General features: G+C 41.3%; 2 protein-coding genes across 2 annotated transcripts; one reads left to right on the top strand and one right to left on the bottom strand.

The window, feature by feature from the left end:
• Nucleotides 1–7,799: 7,799 nt before the first annotated feature.
• Nucleotides 7,800–13,329, bottom strand: LOC118394402 (40S ribosomal protein S28). The gene is made up of 4 exons (XM_035787578.2): nucleotides 13,171–13,329; nucleotides 12,845–12,892; nucleotides 9,289–9,411; nucleotides 7,800–7,924 (listed from the first exon to the last, which is right to left on the bottom strand). Exons 1-3 carry the CDS (start codon nucleotides 13,207–13,209, stop codon nucleotides 9,289–9,291), a joined length of 210 nt encoding a protein of 69 aa, XP_035643471.1. The 5' UTR covers nucleotides 13,210–13,329; the 3' UTR covers nucleotides 7,800–7,924.
• A 4,224-nt stretch (nucleotides 13,330–17,553) lies between these two features.
• si:rp71-39b20.4 (potassium voltage-gated channel subfamily V member 2) lies at nucleotides 17,554–23,749 on the top strand. The gene is made up of 2 exons (XM_035788869.2): nucleotides 17,554–19,150; nucleotides 22,435–23,749. The coding sequence occupies exons 1-2, from the start codon at nucleotides 17,819–17,821 to the stop codon at nucleotides 22,762–22,764; spliced, it is 1,662 nt and encodes a 553-aa protein (XP_035644762.1). The 5' UTR covers nucleotides 17,554–17,818; the 3' UTR covers nucleotides 22,765–23,749.
• Nucleotides 23,750–24,385: the final 636 nt, after the last annotated feature.

Below are 24,385 nucleotides of genomic sequence, written 5' to 3'. Positions count from 1 at the left end.
CTTCTCCTGGAATGCTTTTCCAACAGTCTTGAAGGAGTTCCCACATACGCTGAGCACTTGTTGGCTGCTTTTCCTTCACTCTGCGGTAGGACTCATCCCAAACCATCTCAATTTGGTTGAGGTCGGGGGATTGTGGAGGCCAGGTCATCTGATGCAGCACTGCATCACTCTCCTTCTTGGTAAAATAGCCCTTACACAGCCTGGAGGTGTGTTGGGTCATTCTCCTGTTGAAAAACAAATGATAGTCTCACTAAGCCCAAACCAGATGGGATGGCATATCGCTGCAGAATGCTGTGGTAGCCATTCTGGTTAAGTGTGCCTTGAATTGTAAATAAATCACAGACAGCGTCACCAGCAAAGCAACCCCACACCATAACACCTCCTCCATGCTTTACGGTGGGAAATACACATGCAGAGATCATCTGTTCACCCACACCACGTCTCACAATGACACTGTGGTTGGAACCAAAAATATCCAATTTGGACTCCAGACTAGAGGACAAATTTACACCGGTCTAATGTCCATTGCTTGTGTTTCTTGGCCCAAGCAAGCCTCTTCTTCTTGTTGGTGTCCTTTAGTAGTGGTTTCTTTGCAGCAATTCTACCATGAAGGCCTGATTGACACAGTCTCATCTGAACAGTTGATGTTGAGATGTGTCTGTTACTTGAACTCTGTGAGGCATTTATTTGGGCTGCAATTTCTGAGGCTGGTAACTCTAATGAACTTATCCTCTGCAGCAGAGGTAACTCTGGGTCTTCCATTCTTGTGGCAGTCCTCATGAGAGCCAGTTTCATCATAGCACTTGATGGTTTTTGTGACTGCGCTTTCCGCATTGACTGACTGTAGCTCCCTCCAGTAACCACGAGCACAACCGTTCCTTGATTTTAACTGGCGGCTTTATTCTGTAGTTTTAGTCAATTGTCACCTTCTGTGAGAACTATAAAGTAAATGAAAATACAGTTAAGCACACTCTTACAACTTTCTTGTCTTATGAGTGACTTATTAGCATGATCTGGTTCTGGTTAGTGTTTATTGGCTTATTTCACTGTAGAGCCTCTAGCCCTGCTCACTATACCTTATCCAAACTTTCAGTTCCACCACCCACACATACAATGACATCACCTGGTTTCAATTATGTTTCTAGAGACAATATCTCTCATCATCACTTAATACCTAGGTTTACCTCCACTGTATTCACATCCTACCATACATTTGTCTGTACATTATACCTTGAAGCTATTTTATAGCCCCCAGAAACCTCCTTTTATTCTCTGTTCTAGACGACCAATTTTCATAGCTTTTAGCCATACCCTTATCCTACTCCTCCTCTGTTCCTCTGGTGATGTAGAGGTGAATCCAGGCCCTGCAGTGCCTAGCTCCACTCCTATTCACCAGGCGCTCTCTTTTCATTACTTCTGTAACCGTAATAGCCTTGGTTTCATGCATGTTAACATTTAGGGAGGAGGCTTCTAGTTTGTTTTATTCACTGCTTTAGCACACTCTGCCAACCCGGATGTTCTAGCCGTGTCTGAATCCTGGCTTAGGAAGACCACCAACAATTCTGAAATCTTCACCCTAACTACAACATTTTCAGACAAGATAGAACGGCCAAAGGGGCGGTGTTGCAATCTACTCCAAAGATAGCCTGCAGAGTTCTGTCTTACTATCCATGTCTGTACCCAAACAATTTGAACTTCTACTTTTAAAAACCCACCTCTCTAAAAACAAGTCTGTCACCGTTGCCGCATGCTATAGACCATCCTCTGCCCACAGCTGTGCTCTGGACACCATATGTGAACTGATTGCCCCCCCATCTATCTTCAGAGCTCATGCTGCTAGGCGACCTAAACTGGAACATGCTTAACACCCCAGCCATCCTACAATCTAAACTTGATGCCCTCAATCTCACACAAATGATCAATGAACCCACCAGGTACCACCCCAAAGCCGTAGACACAGGCACCCTCATAGATATCATCCGAACCAACTTGCCCTCTAAATACATCTCTGCTGTTTTCAACCAAGATCTCAGCGATCACTACCTCATTGCCTGCTTCTGTAATGGGTCAGCGGTCAAACAACCTCCACTCATCACTGTCAAACGCTCCCTGAAACACTTCAGCGAGCAGGCCTTTCTAATCGACCTGGGTATCCTGGAAGGATATTGATCTCATCCCGTCAGTAGAGGATGCCTGGTTATTTTTTTTAAATGCCTTCCTCACCATCTTAAATAAGCATGCCCCATTCAAGAAATTTAGAACCAGGAACAGATATAGCCCTTAGTTGTCTCCAGACCTGACTGCCCTTAACCAACACAAAAACATCCTATGGTGATCTGCATTAGCATCGAACAGCCCCCGTGATATGGAACTTTTCAGGGAAGCTAGAAACCAATATATACAGGCAGTTAGAAAAGCCAAGACAAGCTTTTTCAAGCAGAAATTTGCTTCCTGCAACACAAAATCAAAAAGGTTCTGGGACACTGTAAAGTCCATGGAGAATAAGAACACCTCCTCCCAGCTGCCCACTGCACTGAAGATAGGAAACACTGTCACCACCGATAAATCCACTATAATTGAGAATTGCAATAAGCATTTTTCTACGGCTGGCCATGCTTTCCATCTGGCTACCCCTATCCCAGTCAACCGCACTGCACCTCCCACAGCAACTCGACCAAGCCTTCCCCATTTCTCCTTCTCCCAAATCCAGTCAGCTGATGTTCTGAAAGAGCTGCAAAATCTGGACCCCTACAAATCAGCTGGGCTAGACAATCTGGACCCTTTCTTTCTAAAAAATTATCTGCCGAAATTGTTGCCACCCCTATTACTAGCCTGTTCAACCACTCTTTCGTGTCGTCTGAGATTCCCAAAGATTGGAAAGCAGCTGCGGTCATCCCCCTCTTCAAAGGGGGGACACTCTTGACCCAAACTGCTACAGACCTATATCTATCCTACCCTGCCTTTCTAACGTCTTCGAAAGACAAGTCAACAAACAGATTACCTACCATTGCAAATCCCACCATACCTTCTCCGCAATGCAATGTGGTTTCAGAGCTGGTCATGGGTGCACCTCAGCCACGCTCAAGGTCCTAAACGATATCTTAACCGCCATCGATAAGAAACAATACTGTGCAGCCGTATTCATTGCACTGGTCAAGGCTTTCGCCTCTGTCAATCACCACATCCTCATCGGCAGACTCGACAGCCTTTGTTTCTCAAATGATTCCCTCGCCTGGTTCACCAACTACTTCTCTGATAGAGTTCAGTGTGTCAAATCGGAGGGTCTGTTGTCCGGGCCTCTGGCAGTGTCTATGGGGGTGCCACAGGGTTCAATTCTTGGACCGATTCTCTTCTCTGTATACATCAATGATGTCCCTCTTGTTGCTGGTGAGTCTCTGATCCACCTCTACACAGACGACACCATTCTGTATACTTCCGGCCCTTCTTTGGACACTGTGTTAACAACCCTCCAGGCGAGCTTCAATGCCATACAACTCTCCTTCCGTAGCCTCCAATTGCTCTTAAATACAAGGAAAACTAAATGCATGCTCTTCAACCGATCGCTGCTTGCCGCCTGTCCAACATCACTACTCTGGACGGCTCTGACTTAGAATATGTGGACAACTACAAATACCTAGGTGTCTGGTTAGACTGTAAACTCTCCTTCCAGACTCACATCAAACATCTCCAATCCAAAGTTAAATCTAGAATCGGCTTCCTATTTCACAACAAAGCATCCTTCACTCATGCTGCCAAACATACCCTCATAAAACGGACCTTCCTACCGATCCTGGACTTCGGCGACGTCATTTACAAAATAGCCTCCAATACCCTACTCAATAAATTGGATGCAGTCTATCACAGTGCCATCCGTTTTGTCACCAAAGCCCCATATACTACCCACCACTGTGACCTGTACGCTCTCGTTGGCTGGCCCTCGCTTCATACTCGTCGCCAAACCCACTGGCTCCAGGTCATCTACAAGACCCTGCTAGGTAAAGTCCCCCCTTATCTCAGCTCGCTGGTCACCATAGCAGCACCCACCTGTAGCACTCGCTACAGCAGGTATATCTCTCTGGTCACCCCCAAAACAAATTCTTCCTTTGGCCGCCTCTCCTTCCAGTTCTCTGCTGCCAAAGACTACAAAAATCTCTGAAACTGGAAACACTTATCTCCCTCACTAGCTTTAAGCACTAGCTGTCAGAGCAGCTCACAGATTACTGCACCTGTACATAGCCCATCTATAATTTAGTCCAACAACTACCTCTTTCCCTACTGTATTTATTTATTTATTTTGCTCCTTTGAACCCCATTATTTCTCTCTACTTTGCACATTCTTCCACTGCGAACCAACCATTCCCGTGTTTTACTTGCTATATTGTATTTCCTTCGCCACCATGGCCTTTTTATGCCAGTACCTCCCTTATCTCACCTCACTTGCTCACATTGTATATAGACTTTTTTTCTACTGTATTATTGACTGTATGTTTGTTTTACTCCATGTGTTGTTGTTGTATGTGTCGAACTGTTTTGCTTTATCTTGGCCAGGTCGCAATTGTAAATGAGAACTTGTTCTCATCTTGCCTACCTGGTTAAATAAAGGTGAAATAAAAATAAATAAATAACTGAAGTGCTTACATACATAAAACAGTTTAGCCGGAGCTATAACAGTATCAGATTAAACACATGAATAATGGAAAAATACCTCATTGGCTGCTTATTACAGAAGGGGGAAATCAAACTTCACACGTATTATTCCTGGCATGAATTCACACTTCATCCTTAATTATTATAACGTTACCATCCTAACATACACACTTCAACCTTTACGAACTACATCCGAAGACATGAAAACTTAGCTAACACAGCACGGGATTGCCTTCACTCCAAAGGTGTGTTGCTACAATAATAATCCCCGTTACAAAGGTTCTTAGCCACATAGTTCCGCTTGTCTTATCATTTCCACCGCATAGCGAACAAGTAAACAATTCAAACAAAAAACAACAACAGACTTACAGGTTAATTGTCAGTTACACTGACCTTCATGTCTTAAAGTAATGATGTATTGTTGTTTCTCTTTGCTTATTTGAGTTGTTCTTGCCATAATATGGACTTGGTCTTTTACCATATAGGGATATCTTCTCTGTACCCCCCTACCTTGTCACAACACAACTGACTGGCTCAAACGCAATAAGGAAAGAAATTCCACAAATGAACTTTTAAGAAGGCACAGCTGTTAATTGAAATTCCAGGTGACAACCTCATGAAGCTGGTTGAGAGAATGCCAAGAGTATACAAAGCTGTCATCAAGGCAAAGTGTGGCTATTTGAAGAATGTCAAATGTAAAATATATTTAGATTTGTTTAACACTTTTTTTGGTTACTACATGATTCCATATGTGTTATTTCATAGTTTTGTCATCTTCACTATTATTCTACAATGTAGAAAATAGTAAAAGTAAAGAAAAACCCTTGAATGAGTAGGTGTCCGAGAACTTTTGACCGGTAGTGTAGGTCATTGTTATTTGTGTCGAGCTGTTGATCCACAGAACAGGTGCATTGCTGTACTAGTCTAGACAAGTCCTTTCTGTCATCCTTTTAACCTACTTTTCAAAATGGTTTCCACATTCGCCAAATGCCCTCTCTTGAACAAGACACAGCATTGTGATAAAGTTTCATAAGAGCTCACATTGTGAAAATAATGAATCAGATAATCATTATTTACCAGAAGTCAACAAAAATCACATTTGATCGGATAAGAAGAATGAGACATTCAAAAGCATGAAAGGCAATGACAGACAACGGAGTTCAGACATAAATGATTTAAAGGAATATGTGACATTTGTCACAGTATCCGGAAGCATAATGTCACTCAAGATCAATTTAGATGACATTCATAAATGACCATTGGTCTCAAAAGACGATAGCACAAACAGTACGTACATCTACAGTAGTTGTTGGAAATAGGTCAGACGTAAGAGTTAGGCTACAGAATAGACAGTGTTTTCACCAACAACCAACCAGAGGTGTTGAAATGGTACACAGCAAAAGGAATACTTTGAAATCACTCAAACTGCCCACTGAGACTGGAATTCAAACCAGCACTGCAGAAAAATACTGTTAGTGCACTTCACAACTTAAGTCACTGTTTAGTGTGTGAAACAATCCAAAACACTTGCATTTTGATTAAAAGTATTTTTTTTGCAGTCTTTTGAATGTTTGCTTGTATCTGGCCCTAAATATTGCAAACAGGGAGTTTGAGTTCTGTATGGTAGTGATTTTTCATGTAACAAATTGGTGTAAAAATAACTCTGTGGCAGTAAACAAAATTCCATCTGGAGACCACACCGAAAATAGTCCTCCTGGAATTAAACTAGGAACGATGCTTCCCTCTACTGGACATTTCATCATTACAAATAACTCCAACAGGGTAGAACTATTTGGCAACTCATGTTGCTAAAACAACATGCAGACAGAAAATGGCTTAAACTTCCGCAATGATAGTTTGTCAATAAACATTCAAAAATAAAAGGGTAGGCTAAACTTTCAGAAATTATAAAGATTTCAGCATAAAGTATTTTATTTAAGATTCTGGAGCACTGAAACTCTACATTTGAGTATGGCTAAGGGCTATAAGGACAAGCTAAAAAATATAGAACACGTCTACCCTGAAGAAAGCTAGTCCATACAGCAACACATTAGGGCAGGGTTTAACACTGTCCTGGTGCCACCCCTGGGTGCGTTTTAGTTTTTGCCTTACACTACACAACTGCTTCAAACCAAGTGTGATGAGTGTTATTTGAAACAGCTGTGTAGTGCTAGGGCAAAAACCAAAACATGCACCCAGGACAGTTTGGAAAACCCTGAACAAGGGAATTTAGGAAATGTTTGGCACTTGCCATTAACACTACGATACGATTGATAGACTATCCTCTCATTGTCTGTTTAACAAAATTGGATACATCAATGTCAGCACGATACTGTAGTATGGTGTCAGGAATATCCCCTTTCATAGGCCAATACCCTATGTTACCACAGCATCATACAGCCTTCCTTACCTGAAGTCAACCCTGATGATGTAAAAGGATAGGTGAAGTCTATCATGGAACCCTTGCAAGCCACTCTGATCCCACGAGCTTACACCAGTGAAACAATTGTGTAAGCTCACGGTGGTTTGCGAGGCTACAATGCTCTACAATCATTCTAGATATTGGAGCAGTAAGGACGTTAAGATTCGGTCAGGCAACAAAACCCAGCCTAACTGAAACAGCAACGGGTTCCATGATGTACAAACTGATATCACATTCCACTTAATAAATATTTCAATCAAATGACCATACAATATTTCTACAGTGGCACTGGTCCACTGCGTACTCCTATAGTCCAAGTACAGGCTGAAGTTCATCCATGCCCCACCTACCCACCCCTGTAGATCTGAAACTATTAATAGGTGTAAGCAACATGGTGAAGATTTCATCCAATCCAATTCTTTGAAATCTACCCAGGGGGCATGTTTCAGTTTGAAATTTAAAAGCAGCAGAACATTCCAGAGACAATTTAAAGTACATCACATGGTTCCAGTGATCACAGCTTCTACTTCATTCCCTGCACCTCAAATTCAGCACCTGTATTTTTTTTGCAGTACTAGGTGTGAATTGTATGTCGTAATAGGATAATCCAAATGACAAGTTGGCAATAATACTATATTCTAGAAAAGAGAGTACATTAAAATAAACTACCATGTACAGATCTCAGAACACATCTACACATGTTGGCCATTGAACAGAAAAATGACAAATCTTCGACTTGAACAACATTTTATTTCATTAACTTTGCACAAGTGAGATGTGGGGCCATTTTCAGGTGTACTGATGAGGTGTCATCTCCACAGGCTTTCGTTTGGCATCTCACATCTTCCCCGGCCACTGCAAGGAAAGAGGTGGGAATTCATGAATTTATGCACATAGCTACCACCTTGAAAAAGCTAAATAACAGACCCAAGGACACAATACTACCATGACCTCAACTTGTCCCTGGGATGATACACATGGAAGTAGAGCTGAATGATTTCCCAGTCCACCTACACCATTATGAAGCAGTAATCCAGTTGAAGCTCGCATCCGCTACAAGGCCATGGTGCTTGCCTACGGAGCTGTGAGGGGAACGGCACCTCAGTACCTCCAGGCTCTGATCAGGCCCTACACCCAAACAAGGGCACTGCGTTCATCCACCTCTGGCCTGCTCGCCTCCCTACCACTGAGGAAGTACAGTTCCCGCTCAGCCCAGTCAAAACTGTTCGCTGCTCTGGCCCCCCAATGGTGGAACAAACTCCCTCACGACGCCAGGACAGCGGAGTCAATCACCACCTTCCGGAGACACCTGAAACCCCACCTCTTTAAGGAATACCTAGGATAGGATAAGTAATCCTTCTTCCCCCCCCCTTTTAAGATTTAGATGCACTATTGTAAAGTGACTGTTCCACTGGATCTCATAAGGTGAATGCACCAATTTGTAAGTCGCTCTGGATAAGAGCGTCTGCTAAATGACTTAAATGTAATGTAAATGGTTGTAGTGAGTCGTTCTGAGTTCCCTCAAGGGCCATGATGCCAAGAACATTACATCAGTGAGTGTACTTGCACTGGTGGCAGTCTAAAAGCCCTACTTGGGCTCCTGAGTGACGCAGTGGTCCAAGGCACTGCATCCGTGTTAGAGGCGTCACTACAGACACCCTGGTTCGATTCTAGGCTGTATCAAAACCGGCCGTGATTGGGAGTCCCATAGGGTCGGCGCACAATTGTCCCAGCGTCATCCGGGTTTGGCTGGTTTAGGCCTTCATTGTAAATAAGAATTTGTTCTTAACTGACTTGCAGTTAAATAAAAAATAAATAAACAACTGCGTCTCAGTACCATGATTAACTGAACCAGGTGTTATAAGGTTAAAGCAAAACCATGTGCACACAACTGCTTTCTAGGAGCACATTTGAAGGCCCTTACTATACTTGAAATCTAAGTTCAGGTTAAAAGAAAAAAATTCAGTTTAACATTTTTTTTGCAATCTTTTTCAAGTATTACCCCAATAAATAAAAAAACTTAATACGGTTGTTTCTACATAACAAAAAGGTATGAAATTATTCCAAATACAATTTTGTTTTGGGCTTACTTGAGGTCAATTTGCAGTGTAAAAATTATAATTATGTTTAGGCCGCCCGACTATCTGCCCTGACAAAAATCGGCCCGTGGCTTAAACTCTAGTTGCCTGCTCCAGCTTTGTATGAACAATAGTACACACCTATCGTAGCCTCCTGGCTTCCCTTTCAGACTCCAGAAGTGTCAACACGTCGCCTTCTCTGACTGGCCCCTTCACATTCCTGATGATGGACCGGTTGCTGTCATCCATGAACTCCACACGGACCTGAAAGAGAAAGGCAGGATACATTAGAACAGGGTTTCGCCAAACTCGGGCTTGCATGAGAATCTGCGCTTGGTTCATAGAACCAAGGTTAAGTCAATAACCTCCGGTAGCTGCTAGATGCGGCCGTAATAAACAGTGGTTTTAGTTTTATTCCTACAAAACATGGCTCCATCTTTTGAACGGTTTAAGCTACAAAATATGACCCACCACGGAAAGATTTTGAGAACGAGCGCGTAACGTTTCCCTCTACTATGGACAAGACCTTTAGAACCGAGTGGACAAGACCAGGCACTAAAGCAGACTGGCGGAAAACAAAGATGTTATTTTATACACAGAAGATCATACAACATTGCCTGACACCAATACCGTCGATGCATTTCAGTCACTTTACACCATACTGTTGCCAGACTGAAATAATGTCAGACTGATTTGTAATAGACTCATAGCTCTCAAAAAAGTAAACATGGACTGTTGATTACTTTTAAATCAAATTAACATTGGGGTCATGATTTACAGTTAAAACCATAACTAGGGTGTTAGCATCCATCGTTTGTCGCGTTTACATGTTTTCAAATTCACGTTTCGCCACCCCCATTTCCACGACGAGTGCCCGACGCCGTTTGCCGAGGCTGTGAGTGTGAAGCATCTAATTTGCATTGTAATACATAAATTGTTACAAACTGTAAAGCATGAACAGGACCGTAGCTTACTGGGCTTAAATTACTGTAATGTATTTGTATCGCATAATATCTTAATTTAGATTTCATAAAGACCTGTCTGCAACCTTTGACAGGGACCTAAATATTATTTAAATCAGATCCCATCTGAAAAGTGTTTAGTGAACTGGTGCATTTGTATCAATCCATTGACAGTTGCCAACTACACCGAACATAATTTATACCCCAATCTATGGATTTCACATCACTGGGAAAACAGATATGCATCTGTTGCTCACGGATCCCTTAAAAAAAAAAAAAAGAGAGGGGGGTGGTAGAGGCGGGGATCAGAAAACCAGTCAGTACCTTGTGTGACCACTTGCCTCATGCAGTGCTACGTAGCCTTTGCATAGAATTGATCATACCATTGATTGTGGCCTGTGGAATGTTGTCCCACTCCTCTTGTACCCAACCATAAACATCAATGCTTTTCTTAAAATCAATAAACAAGTATATATTTTTAAACCTGCCTATTTAGTTAAGAGAAATCCATGTTAGCAGAAAATATTAACCAGGGAAATAGTGTCACTTCCATTGCATTCTGTGCAAGCAGAGTCAGGGTATATGCAGCAGTTTGGGCCACCAGGCTTGTTGCGAACTGAGTGAAGACCATTTCTTCCTAACAAAGACCGCAATTAATTTGCCAGAATTTTACATAATTATGACAACATTGAAGGTTGTGCAATATAACAGCAATATTTAGACTTATGGATGACACCCGCTCGATAAAATACACAACAGTTGCGTATTTCACTGAACGAATAAACCTTTTGTTTTCGAAATGATAAGTCTTTAATATGGTCAAATCTGGAAACTAAGGCTTGTATTTCTGTGTGTTTATTATATTATAATTAAGTCTGATTTAATATTTGGTAGAGCAGTCTGAGCGGTGGTAGGCATCAGGAGGTTCTTAAGCATTCATTCAAACAGCACTTTCCTGCGTTTGCCAGCAGCTCTTCCCAATGCTTGAATCACAGCGATGTTTATGACTTCAAGCCCCATCAACTCCCGAGATTAGGCTGGCAATACTATAGTGCCTATAAGAACATCCAATAGTCAAAGGTATATGAAATACAAATGGTAGAGAGAAATAGTCCTATAACAACTACAACCTAAAACTTATTAACTGGGAATATTGAACTCATGTTAAAAGGAACCAAATGCTTTCATTGGTTCTGAGAAAGGAACTTAAACCTTAGTGCAATATGTGCCATGTAAAAAAAGCCTTTCTTCAACAGTTTTTGCATTATTTAAAACAAATTGAACAGGTTTCATTAAGATTTTTTATTTGTATTATATTAAGTTTAAAGTGTTCATTCAGTATTTTTGTAATTGTCATTATTACAAATATATATATATAAAAAGACTATACCGATTAATCGGACATACACACACATATATATACAGACACGTTTTCATTCATGCCGCATTCACATGCTCTACTATATATATAAGTCTGATTAATCGGTATCGTCTTTTTTCGACCCTCCAATAAATCGGTATTGGCATTGAAAAATCATAATCGGCCGACCTCTAATCCAGAAAATTCCAAACATGCTCAACAGGTGACATGGAAGAACTGGTACCTTCTCAGCTTCCATAAATTGTGTACAGATCCTTGCGACATAGGGCCGTGCATTATGAAACATGGCGACGGATGAATGGCACAACGGGCCTCAGGATCTCATCACGGTATCTCTGTGCATTCAAAATTGCCATTGATAAAATGCAATAGTGTTAGTTGTCCATAGCTTCCAATACCCATAATATAACCCCACCATGGGACACTGTTCACATCAGCAAACCACTCGCCCACACAACGCTATACACAGCGTCTGCCATCTGCTCGGTACAGTTGAAACCAGGTCTCATCTGTGAAGAGCACACTTCCAGCGCCAGTGGACATCGAAGGTGATCATTTGCCCACTCAAGTCGGTTACGAAGCCAAACTGCAGTGAGGTCAAGATCCTGGTGAGCTCGAGGAGCATGCAGATGACCTTCCCTGAGACAATTTGACAGTTCTTCGGTTGTGCAAAACCAGTTTCATCAGCTACTGGGTGACTGGTCTCAGACCATGCTGCAGGTGAAGAAGCCAGATGTGGAGGTCCTGGGCTATCACTGTTACACGTGGACTGCGGTTGTGAGGCTGTTTTAGAGTGGACCTTTGTCTCCAGCACAAAGTGCACCGTGTAATTATCATGCTGTTTAATCAGCCTCTAGATATGCCACACCTGTGAGGTGGATGGATTATCTCGACAAAGGAGAAATGCTCCCTAACAGGGATGTAAACAAATGCGTGCGCAACATTTGAGAGAAGTAAGCTTTTTGCACTTATGGAACATTTCTGGGATATTGTATTTCAGCTCATGAAACATGGAATCAACACTTTACATGTTGGGTTTATATTTATTTTTGTTCCGTGTATTTTCTCAGGGATGAGACGCACAATATCTGTCATTACTTTGGATTTTCCATGAAATGCTACATAGCTAGCTGGCCGATTAGTGACCTCAAATGCCATCAACAGTTTACCTATAAATGACCATCTTATACATTAGCATGTAGCATAGCCAGAAGAACTACAGAATGTGAGCGCTCAAGGACTAGTTTTCTGCACAATACGTCACCATTAGCTAACTTGACATTCTTCTCAACTGGTTGAGTTGGCTAGAAAGCCAAAACCTTAAAGTTCGCTTTTTCAGAATGTAGTAACATACCTGGGTACACTGTCCCTGGGAACCCGTTCTCCCGAGCACCTTGGTGACCTGGAGAAGAAATTGAAACCGATAATTACACAACAGAGATAACGAGAGGGGGAAACTAAAGAGCCTGTTCTAACTATCGAGTTGTTAGCTACAGTAACTAGCAAATGGCTGCTGTAGCACTCCCAGCACGCGCAGGCCACCGAGCAATGAGGACCGCTACGTTCAAGTATAAACGTGGTAGTAACGTCCCAAAAATGAGCTCAAATGAAACAATTAGTATTTACGAATTTAAATATTCATTTATTTAAGATATTTCACAAAGGATTGGGTTTTCTTACTCTAGCAAGCTTGATCGGCTGCACGCGGCTGGCATCCATATTGTCAGGTTCGACCGGAAAGGAAGTCACGTGGTGCGCAGTACAGTATATATTCAAGCTGTGATACAAAATATTTTAACCTCTTAATAAATCGACACACTTTATATTTTATTTATATTGTACCTAACCTGCGTTTTAAAACAAAACTCCCTGAATTAAAAACATCGCCTATGTAAAATAAGTGTACATTTCCAGTTCCGGTAAACTGGTTCATCCATGCCTCATTCACATGCTCTACTATGAAACTGAACTAGGAAACGCTGACATTTCCTACATGTTAAATGTTTATAGTAATACATGTGCTGCGTTCAGCCAGTTAGCATGTCGGACATTTCCGAGTTTTGACTAGCACTTGAAAGCGGCAACATAAATATTTTATTACCTCTGTTTCATTCTACTCCGTAAAATAGGGAGTGGGGGAACTGAGAAGCACCATCTCTGATTATATGAATAATCAATGTGCTGCCTTTGATTTCTAATGATAGTTGTATAATAAAATGTTATATTATAGGTATATTTTAAAATAGCAAAGACAAAGCCTGAAAGTAATGGTCCCAGCTCTCTGCAGGTCATTCACTAGGTCCCCCCGTGTGGTTCTGGGATTTTTGCTCACAGTTCTTGTGATAATTTTGACCCCAAGGGGGAGATCTTGCGTGGAGCCCCAGATCGAGGGAGATTATCAGTGGTCTTGTATGTCTTCCATTTCTTAATAATTGCTCCCACAGTTGATTTCTTCAAACCAAGCTGCTTACCTATTGCAGATTCAGTCTTCCCAGCCTGGTGCAGGTCTACAATTTTGTTTCTGGTGTCCTTTGACAGCTCTTTGGTATTGGCCATAGTGGAGTTTGGAGTGTGACTGTTTGAGGTTGTGGACAGGTGTATTTTATACTGATAACAAGTTCAAACAGGTGCCATTAATACAGGTAACGAGTGGAGGACAGAGGAGCCTCTTAAAGAAGAAGTTACAGGTCCGTGAGAGCCAGAAATCTTGCTTGTTTGTAGGTGACCAAATACTTATTTTCCACCATAATTTGCAAATAAATTAATTAAAATTCATACAATGTGATTTTCTGGATTTGTTTTCCTCATTTTGTCTGTCATGGTTGAAGTGTACCTATGATGAACATTACAGGCCTCTCTCATCTTTTTAAGTGGGAGAACTTGCACAATTCGTGGCTGACTAAATACTTTTTTTTTGCCCAACTGTATGTGTATGTAAACTTCCGACTTCAACTCTGTGTATGTGTGTGTGTGTATATATATATATATATATAACAAAGTTTGTTCTTTAAAAAAAATTGTTGGACATAAATTACTGTAAAAACACCAGCAAATCAGCTTCAAGTGATTTTAATTTTGGAAATCTGTGGCAAAGTAGTCCCACGTATAATAGAGCGATATACAGTTGATGTCGGACGTTTACATACACTTAGGTTGGAGTCATTAAAACTCGTTTTTCAACCACTCCACAAATTTCTTATTCACAAACTATAGTTTTGGCAAGTCGGTTAGGACATCTACTTTGTGGATGACACGAGTCATTTTTCCAACAATTGTTTTCAGACAGATTATTTCACTTATTCACTGTATCACAATTCCAGCGGGTCAGAAGTTTACATAGTTGACTGTGCCTTTAAACAGCTTGGAAAATTCCAGAAAAGGATGTCATGGCTTTAGAAGCTTCTGATAGGCTAATTGACATCATTTGAGTCAATTGGAGGTGTACCTGTGGATGTATTTCAAGGCCTACCTTCAAATTCAGTGCCTCTTTGCTTGACATCATGGGAAAATCAAAAGAAATCAGCCAAGACCTCAGAAACAATTGTAGACATCCACAAGTCTGGTTCATCCTTGGGAGCAATTTCCAAATACCTGAAGGTACCATGTTCATCTGTACAAACAATAGTACGCAAGTATAAATACCATATGGGACCACGCAGCCGGTATACCCCTCAGGAAGGAGATGCGTTCTGTCTCCTAGAGATGAACGTACTTTAGTGCGAAAAGTGCAAATCAATCCCAGAACAACAGCAAAGGACCTTGTGAAGATGCTGGAGGAAACAGGTACAAAAGTATCTATATCTACAGTAAAATTAATCCAATATCGACATAACCTGAAAGGCCGCTCAGCAAGGAAGAAGCCACTGTTCCAAAACCGCTATAAAAAAGCCAGACTATGGTTTGCAACTGCACATGGGGACAAAGATTGTACTTTTTGGAGAAATGTCTTCTGGTCTGACGAAACAAAAATATAACTGTTTGGCCATAATGCTCATCATTATGTTTGGAGGAAAAAGGGGGAGGCTTGCAAGCCGAAGAACACCATCCCAACATACTGGTGTACTTCACAAAATAGCTAGCATCATGAGGGTGTAAAATTATGTGGATATATTGAAGCAACATCTCAAGACATCAGACATCAAGTTAAAGCTTGGTTGCAAATGGGTCTTCCAAATGGACAATGACCCCAAGCATACTTCCAAAGTTGTGGCAAATGGCTTAAGGATAACAATGTCAAAGTATTGGAGTGGCCATCACAAAGCCCCTGACCTCAATCGTATAGAAAATTTGTGGGCAGACCTGGAAAAAGTCTGTGCGAGCAAGGAGGCTTACAAACCTGACTCAGTTACACCAGCTCTGTCAGGAGGAATGGGCCAAAATTCACCCAAATTAATTTTGTGGGAACCTTGTGGGAAGGCTACCAGAAATGTTTGACCCAAGTTAAACAATGTATAGGCAATGCTACCAAATACTAATTGGGTGTATGTAAACTTCTGACCCACTGGGAATGTGATGAAATAAATAAAAGCTGAAATAAATCACTCTAGTATTATTCTGACATGTCATGTTCTTTAAATAAAGTGGTTGATCCTAACTGACCTAAGTCAGGGAATTTTTACTAGGATTAGATGTCAGGAATTGTCAAAAACAGAGTTTAAATTTAGTTGGCTATGGTGTATGTAAACTTCCGACTTCAAATGTATGTGATCATATACAAATGTTAGCAAGGTTTGAAATTATTATATTTTAGTCAAATATTATATCTGTTTGTAAATTGACCACAACAAGCCCAACCCCCTGACCCTCCACTCATGAAAGAAATTGTCCCTCAGCGGAATCTAGTTAATTTTCCTTGTCCTAAACTATTGGTCTTTCTGGGTCTGCCTCTACCTGACTGTTTGTCTCTCTCTGCTGTGGTGGATAAAATATTAATTCCCTTTACCAACTTTCTTGTCATTTTCTTACAGTAGCCAATCAAGTTTTGAATGTTTGGACATTTAGAATTATTAAACCATTGTAATATTCTGCCCTAGAGTACATTTAAAATGTCAGCTAGATGTCAGAGTGGAGCTTGCAGATTGTGCCGGACTATAATGAACATACAATGTAGGCCTACACGACTATAACTCTATTTTTAAACTGTGTGCTTCTTGCAATTCAGTCATGACCATAGTTCTGAGAAATTATATTCCCCACTATGTTTTTATATGGACAATCTGCAGTTTATTGTGATATTCCAGTTTACATTTTTTTTGTATATATTTCCACACTATTAGGTCAAAAAAACACTCTGAAATTGTGAAAATTATGATAATGTTATTTTTGTGTAAGAGCTGTTTAAAAAAATAAATAATGAAGGAATTTCAGCCTGTTTAGCCGGGATGGAACTTTTGGCCCACATCATGACTTCACAACGTGATCTGATTATTATAGACCAATGACTGTTCATTTGGGTAAGGGGGTGGGCTCTAGACCATACTATCAGCCAATCAGGCCTGTGTATGTACATTTTAACGCCATCAGCCTGAGCATTTCAAGGACCAAACAAGGCTTAGGGAAATAAATTATTTAAAAAATACATACAGTATGTGGAGTTATTTTCATAAAATAAATACAGTGATTTATTAGACATACAGTGATGATTTAAAAATACAATTACAAAGACTGCATGGGGCTTTAAGTCCCAAAATGTATATAGCAACTGCAGCTTGCTGCTTTAAGGTATAAATACTGTCTAGGCCAGTGTAATAAGGGGGGAATAAGTGATCTGCATGATAAAACTGCAACCAAATTTGGTTTCTCCTGTGATTCACATGAAAAAAGTGGAGGTTGGAGAAGGCATAGATGTGAAGTTATACAAAGGTTGTCGTTTACTGGGATTCCTTTTCAGTTTGAACTGCATGTACCTGTAAGCCTTTAATAGCCTTGTCACAAATGGGTGACTGCTGTCTCTGCTCTGCCTTTCCCTCCTCCCAGCACCAAATCCTTAAATCACAACACTAATCCTCCCGGACAGTATTTTTAACTTCCGTTAGGACAGAAAGAACAGCAATGGGATTAGAGAATCAGTGAGGAGGATGAATCCCCAACTCATGCTCTTGATCTTCTTGCACGTTGAATCAAACACGGTGTAGCTTTTTCTCTCCCTGCTGAATTTGTAAGGAAAGGAAAAGGAAGAAGAAAGTCTTGCCTTTGTTGCTCTTTGTGTCAAGGAATGTGAAACGTGTGACATATTGGATTTGTTGGTAAGGTCTTTACTGATTTAACTTTCACTAGGTGAGCAGGATTGATCATTCTCAAAATTTCCTGCCCTCTGAGGGGTCGTACAATGGAACAACCTTCAAAAAACCCTCATCACCTAAAAAAGCTGAAAAAACGGCGCTCCAGTTTGTTTGCCAGCGTGAAGCTGAACACCAGCTTATCCAAGAGCATTGAAGAACCAGACGCTACCTTCCCCTTTGCACAGGAGAGCTCTGTGAAAGCATGGACGTCCATGGACAACCTGGACAACCCTGCTACTCAGACAGTGGTCCTGAAGGGGAACGGGCCCGAGAAGAAAAGGGAGGAGAAAGAAAAACGTGTCGCCAGACAATCCAACATAGTCACCATCAATGTTGGTGGGAGAGTCTTTCACATACCTATCCATCTGGTTCTCCGCTACCCCAAAACCAGGATTGGCTCTCTGGCCCTCTGTACCGATCCTGTGAAGAGGATGACACTCTGCGACGACTACTCCGTCCGCAAAAATGAGTTCTTCTTTGACCGGGACCCCACTTTCTTCCATTACATCTTCCACTTTTACTGCAGCAACGTCATGTGGGTGATGGAGAGTCTGTGTCCGCTCAATTTCGAGGAGGAGATGAACTTCTGGGGTCTCCGCATGAGGGACACTCCGAGGTGTTGCCGCATGCTGTTTGAGGAGAAGGTGGATGAGATCAAAGATGGCCTGAAGGTCAACCAGGAGCTGATCGACGAAATCAAGCCGGCCCACAGGGATGAGGAGGCCATGTTCAAGACCATGTTCCTGGGAGGGTTCCGCAAGGCCCTCTGGGACCTGATGGAGAACCCATATTCCTCTTTAGCAGCCAAGGGCTTCGCCGTGTTCTCCAGCCTCTTCGTCCTCATCTCCATCGTGGCCATGACCCTCAACACGGTGAAGGAGCTGAGGAAGTACACTATCTACGGCAAGACCTACATGGAGTGTGTGGAGATCGTCTCCATCGTCTTCTTCACCTTTGAGTACTTCCTGCGGCTACTCACCACCTGCGATATCAAACACTTTGTGAAAAGCGGCCTCAACTTTGTGGACCTGTTGGCCGTCATGCCCTACTTCATCCAGATCATCTTTGAGATTTTCACAGATGTTGATGATGCTGGTGCCCAGGAGGACCTGAAGACCATGGCCAGGGTCAGCAAAGTCAGCAAGGTGCTCAAGGTGGTCAAACTCATGCGCATCTTTCGAATCCTCAAGCTGGCAAAGCATTCCACTGGAATGCGGGCGTTTGGCTTCACCATCCGGCAGTGCAGAGAGCAGGTGTGCTGCTTATTCCTGTTCATTATCATGGGTATCTTCACCTTCTCGGCCCTCATGCACTCTGTGGAGCTGGACCAGCCAGGCACCCCTTTCAGCAGCATCCCCGATGCCTGGTGGTGGGCCGCAGTGAGTAAACAACTTATCAACTCCATATCAGGGGTATTCAACTCTTAACCTACGAGTTCCGGATCCTGTTGGTTTTCTGTTCGACCTGATAATTAATTACACCCACCGGGTATCCCAGGATTAAATCAATGCTTGATTAGAGGGGAACAATGGAAAAAAAGCAGTGGAATTGTCTTCAAAGTGCAGAGTTGAGTTTGAGGGCTCTATATGCTTTGTGTTCTGTATAATATGCCCTAAATTTCAGTTATTTTTCTATGGTATAATATTCCTGTTCATTGACACATCTAGTGTAGATTTTTCATCCTTTTAACTCTTATTTGAACTCTCTCAATTGATGTTGCCAATGGCAGTATACATAAAGGATCTATTTCCTGTTTGTGTTTCACTTTAATCATGAGGAAACAGGCCCAACAAGGCTTTTCATGACCAACGGGGAAGGATGACAAAAATACTTCCCTGACTTTTGTTTTTAATTTCTGAGTTGGATAATGTAGAGTGCCTTCAGAAAGTATTCACACCCATTTACTTTAAACTTTGAATTTAAAATGAATTAAATTGAAATGCATTTGTCACCGGTCTGTCTACACAATACCCCATAATGTCAAAGTGGAATTCTGTTTTCAAAATGTTCACAATTATTTAAAAAACCTGAGTCAATAAGTATTCAAACCCTTTGTTATGGCAAGCCTAAATATGTGCAGTAGTAAAAATGTGCATAACAAATCACATAGTAAGTTGCATCGACTCACACTGTGTGCAATATTAGTGTATAACATGATTTTTGAATGACTACCTCATCTCTGAACCCCACACATACAATTATCTGTAAGGTCCCTCAGTCAAGCAGTGAATTTCAAAACACAGATTCAACCACAAAGACCAAGGAGGTTGCCTCGCAAAGCAGAGCACCTATTGGTAGATGGGTAAAAATAAAATAGCAGACATTGAATCTCTTTGAGCATGGTATTAATTACACTGTTGATTGTGTATCAATACACCCAGTCACTACAAAGATACAGGCACACTTACTAACTCAGTTGCAGGCAAATGGTGACTTTAAAACTGTTATAGTTTAATGGCTGTGATAGTAGAAAACTGAGGATGGATCAACAACATTGTAGTTACTCCACAATACTAACCTAATTGACAGAATGAAAAGGAAGCCTGTACAGAATACAAATATTCAAAAACATGCATCCTCTTTGCAACAAGGGACTAAAGTTATACTGCAAAAAAAATTGACAAAGGTTGTCGTTTACTTTCTGTCCTGAATACAAAGTGTTATGTTTGGGGAAAATCTAATACAACACATTACTGAGTACCACTCTCCATATTTTCAAGAATAGTGGTAGCTGCATCATGTTATGGGTATGCTTGTAATCTTTATGGACTGGGGAGTTTAAGATAAAAAACGTAATTTTTATTTATTTTTATCTATGGAATGGTGCAAGGCACAGTCAAACTCATAGAAGAAAACCTGGTTCAGTCTGCTTCCCAAAAGACACTGAGAGATGAATTATCCTTTCAGCAGGACAATAACGTAAAACATAAGGCCAAACTACACTAGAGTTGTTTACCAAGAAGAGTGAATGTTCCTGAGTGGCCGAGTTATAGTTTGGCTTTAAATCTGCAAGACCTGAAAATGGTTGTCTAGCATTGATCAACACCCAACTTGACCAAGATTTTTGAAAATAGTAAAATGGCCAAATGTTGCACCATCCAGGTGTGGAAAGATCTTAGAGATTTACCCAGAAAGACACACAGCTGTAAACGCTGCCAAAGGTAATTCTACAAAGTAAATTAGATATTTTTGTATTTCATTTTCATAAAATTTGCAAAAATGTCTAAAAACATGTTTTCACTGTCATTACGGGGTATTGTGTGTAGATGAAGGAGAAGAAATCTAGGCTGTAACAAAACAAAATGTGGAATAGGTTAAAGGGTATGAGGCACTGTATTTGCGTATGGCTTTTTCAGTCTTTTACCTCATATTAACTCTCTCAATTGATGTAGCTAGTGGCGGTATATATAAAGGATACATTTGTGGTTCACTTTCATCACGAGGAAACAGGGTCAACAAGGCTTTTCAACTGCGAGTGATGACAAATATACTTTGCTGACTTTATAATTTCAGAGTATAATAATGTAATCTGCCACATTTCATTGGATTTATTTGCTACTCCAAACATGGGGCATGACATTGTGTTGATGCATCTGTGTGTCTTCCTCTTTGGTGGAGGACATTATAGACTTTATCTCCCGGCAGCTGTTAACTTTTACGTGTCTAATCTCGTCTATAATGCCATGTAATGCCTTTCGTTTCAAGCCATGGTTTACAGACTGATTAGAAAAGTTGGATTGGTTCCTGGATCCCTGGAGGTTGAATTGGTCCTTGTTATTCCCAGAAGTATTTCTGGATCTGACATACTGTACATGACTAGTGCTGTAACTAACATCATGATCAACTACCATAATTACCTAGATTAGTATCACGCTTATTCTCAAGAGCTGTCTCCTTCACTTGGTTGGATTCTGATTCAAGTGAAAATATACAGTATGTTCTGTGTTTTCGTTGTCAGCAAAAGAAACCAGGCTGTAGCGCAGCCATACTCACCTGGCAGACCTGACTAAAACGGTGTCAATAAGGACAGAGGGTGCTGACTTATATGTATAAATATTTTTTTTAGGAACTCAATCAGGCTTTCAACTTACTGCTGTTGAGAGTTGTAATAGTAGAATGGCTGCACAAGGTGGAATTAATTTGTTAGTGCATGGGAATTTTTCCTCTTGTAATGTTATTCATTGACAGGCCTTAGAGTGCTATTTTTAACCTGTCAGAAATGTCCATTTGATTAACTAGCGGCCATGTTAGCTAAGTGGGTATAGTTAGGCTATCCAGCTATCAAAATCTTAGTTATCATGGCCAGATTACGTGACCAGGGGCCTCGACCCCCAGGGGGCCACATTGATTTAGTTGAGTAATTTATTTATCACATGAACACACATAAGACATGAAAATATGTGTTGAATTGCCGGCAAATGTTTTCTCTCTGCCAACAAGAGGGGTGTAAACAGTTTAAACAGCTTGGGTCACGATGTGGGGGTTTGTTACGATGATGATAAATGACAATATCCATCCGGACCTTTGCCATCTCAGAAATCTGTGTGACCAGACCTTCTCTAATAGTAGTTGAGTACCCCTGGTGTTCTGTATAGTATGTGGCTTTGACTAAAATGTTCTTTGAGATGAACACAACAAGACCATTTCCTTCTTCGTCCTACAGGTGAGCATCTCCACTGTGGGCTATGGTGACGTGGTGCCCATCTCCTATCTGGGTCGCTGCGTGGCATTTGGCTGCATCTCCTTTGGCATTATCCTCAACGGCATGCCCATCTCAATCCTCTTCAACAAGTTCTCAGACTACTACGCCAAGCTCAAGGCCCAGGAATACACCCAGACTATAGGCCCGGGTGTACGCACCTTCCAGCTCAAGAAACGTCTGAGGCGCAAGTTCGATGGCTGCTTCGAACCACAGCCTTCGGACGACTCTGATGACGATTATGACACCACATACCATCCAAACAGGAGTCAGAGCCATGCGGGCGCCGAGTGAGACCCTAATGCCAACGCCCCTTAAATGCCTTTCTCGCCTTCATGCTGGAGACTAACACCCCATCTGCCTCGGACTATAGTCTAAGCCGGGGTGTAGGAAAGTAAACATTGGGCAAAGGGGGTGGTGGGGGTGGGGGATTGAGGCTGAGCCACGGGGAGATAAACCGTAAGCTACAGCTTTAGACATGGCACGCTAAGGGTGACTCCTCAGTCAAATGGACAGGAATTACCCCCCATCGGGATCGGTTTCTAAGAATAGCACCTGATGCAGTTAAGCTGAGTGGAACTAACTTTCTACCAGGCATTCATGCCTATAACAGAGTAACGACCAACATTTATTAGACTATATTGCACAAACCACTTCAGAAGCTGAGGGATGGTAGCCAATAGGCCTATGACTGCTCCGTGGGATGAAGTGCTAATATACATTTCTTTTGGAGGGGGGCTCAGATCTATAACATGTGCAGGATGTAAATGTTCAAATCAACACATGCAATTAGGCCTAATTAGTTTATTATACCATGATAAAAGACACTATTGCAGTTGGATGATACTTCCAGTAGGCAATTACTTCTCAGTTTTGGTCAGAAAATGAACATTCAACTAATTAATTGAAAAAATTATATTATAAAACAACAGTTTTAAAACAGTATCTTTAATTCATTAGTAGAACTGAACCCAACTCTGACATGGTACTCAGTTTCTACCCAAATGTCCCTGTTATGGGCAATAGTCAGTTCAAGTTACACTATATCCTTAAAATGTATACGGTTAGACAGTACTATATAGTACTGTATACAGGACTCATTTGAAATAGACCATGCGATGGGTGTCAAAGAATAAAAGTTATTTCATCTGAACTGTTTTATTTCTTGTTTTGTTGAATGTCTCATGTCCTATTAACAACAACATGTTACCACAACCAGTAAGTCAGTGAAATGGAAGGATGAAGCCAAATACATTGAACTAAAGTCAACTGCAAAGCTTTCTGGGAAATAATAATAAGTGTATGATATAAATAACAACAAACAAAAACAGTTCCGCTCTCCATTGATAAAAAATATTTGATTGTAATAAAATCTATTTTCAAGGTTGAAATGTGTGGCTTGCGCTCAAATAACTACAGATCGAGTATTGAAACAGAAATCAAGACCACAAGCAGCCAGACATTGCAGTAGTTTGATACGGCACAGATAGGCTGACTGTCTAATAGTATTTAGGGATAAGAGGACTGAAAGGATAGCAGCAGTGGCTTTTGACAGTCGCCTCGCAGTGACCTCTAGTGTTAACCTGGGGCCATGGGACTGTATTACGACAGTAACAGTAAGGAGTGAGGGGACAGAGAGGAAACAGACCCAAGGCTATCCACACACACATTCATGCTTTGAAAAGAGATTGTGTGACACACTGATATACAGATAGTATATCAGTACAAATAGTATTCCCTGACGCCACAATGGGACTTCTTGGTAATGCTATTCTCGCTATGACGCACATGTTACTGAAGCCCAATGCTAAGTACTGCGTAATGTCTGTGGCATGAATCTGTGGTATGAATGCTAATGGTGAAGTCATTATCCTTGACTCCGTTTTGAACTTGCATCCTGATTTTGTTAGCTTTT

Source organism: Oncorhynchus keta, chromosome 15 (assembly GCF_023373465.1).
Source record: "Oncorhynchus keta strain PuntledgeMale-10-30-2019 chromosome 15, Oket_V2, whole genome shotgun sequence".
Classification (NCBI taxonomy): domain Eukaryota; kingdom Metazoa; phylum Chordata; class Actinopteri; order Salmoniformes; family Salmonidae; genus Oncorhynchus; species Oncorhynchus keta.
The sequence above is the reverse complement of the archived record's forward strand: the minus strand, read 5'-3'. Positions and strand labels throughout refer to the sequence as shown.